The sequence below is a fragment of the Penaeus monodon genome, chromosome 15 (genome assembly GCF_015228065.2).
Source record: "Penaeus monodon isolate SGIC_2016 chromosome 15, NSTDA_Pmon_1, whole genome shotgun sequence".
Classification (NCBI taxonomy): Eukaryota; Metazoa; Arthropoda; class Malacostraca; order Decapoda; family Penaeidae; genus Penaeus; species Penaeus monodon.
In genome coordinates, this window is record NC_051400.1 from 13,070,843 (window position 1) to 13,071,074 (window position 232).

The 232-nt window shown below is 42.7% G+C and overlaps 1 protein-coding gene across 1 annotated transcript in view; it reads right to left on the reverse strand.

Moving 5' to 3' along the window:
• The window catches only part of LOC119581754 (alpha-(1,6)-fucosyltransferase-like), a 10,867-nt gene that overhangs the window by 8,195 nt on the left and 2,440 nt on the right, over positions 1 to 232 (reverse strand). The window contains exon 2 of the mRNA XM_037929886.1: positions 19 to 196. Coding sequence (XP_037785814.1) covers positions 19 to 97 — 79 coding nt within the window. The 5' untranslated portion in view covers positions 98 to 196. The remainder of the gene's footprint in view (positions 1 to 18; positions 197 to 232) is intronic.

Below are 232 nucleotides of genomic sequence, written 5' to 3' on the forward strand. Positions count from 1 at the left end.
GTATCGCCCAAATCTCACCTGGCCACGCAGTGCTAATACTATTAGAGGTACAGTTTTCACTAAGGGGTAGAAAGTAGGTACCCTTGCTAAAGTTCATGTTGGTTGACGTTTCGTTAATAATGAGCGTTCTCTTTGTCCCGTATGAAGCGAGGAAGCAGTAGCTAATATGGTGAAGCTGACTGCCTATTCCTCGGCCCTAGAAAAGAAATGTTAGTGAACGATTTTAAAGTAT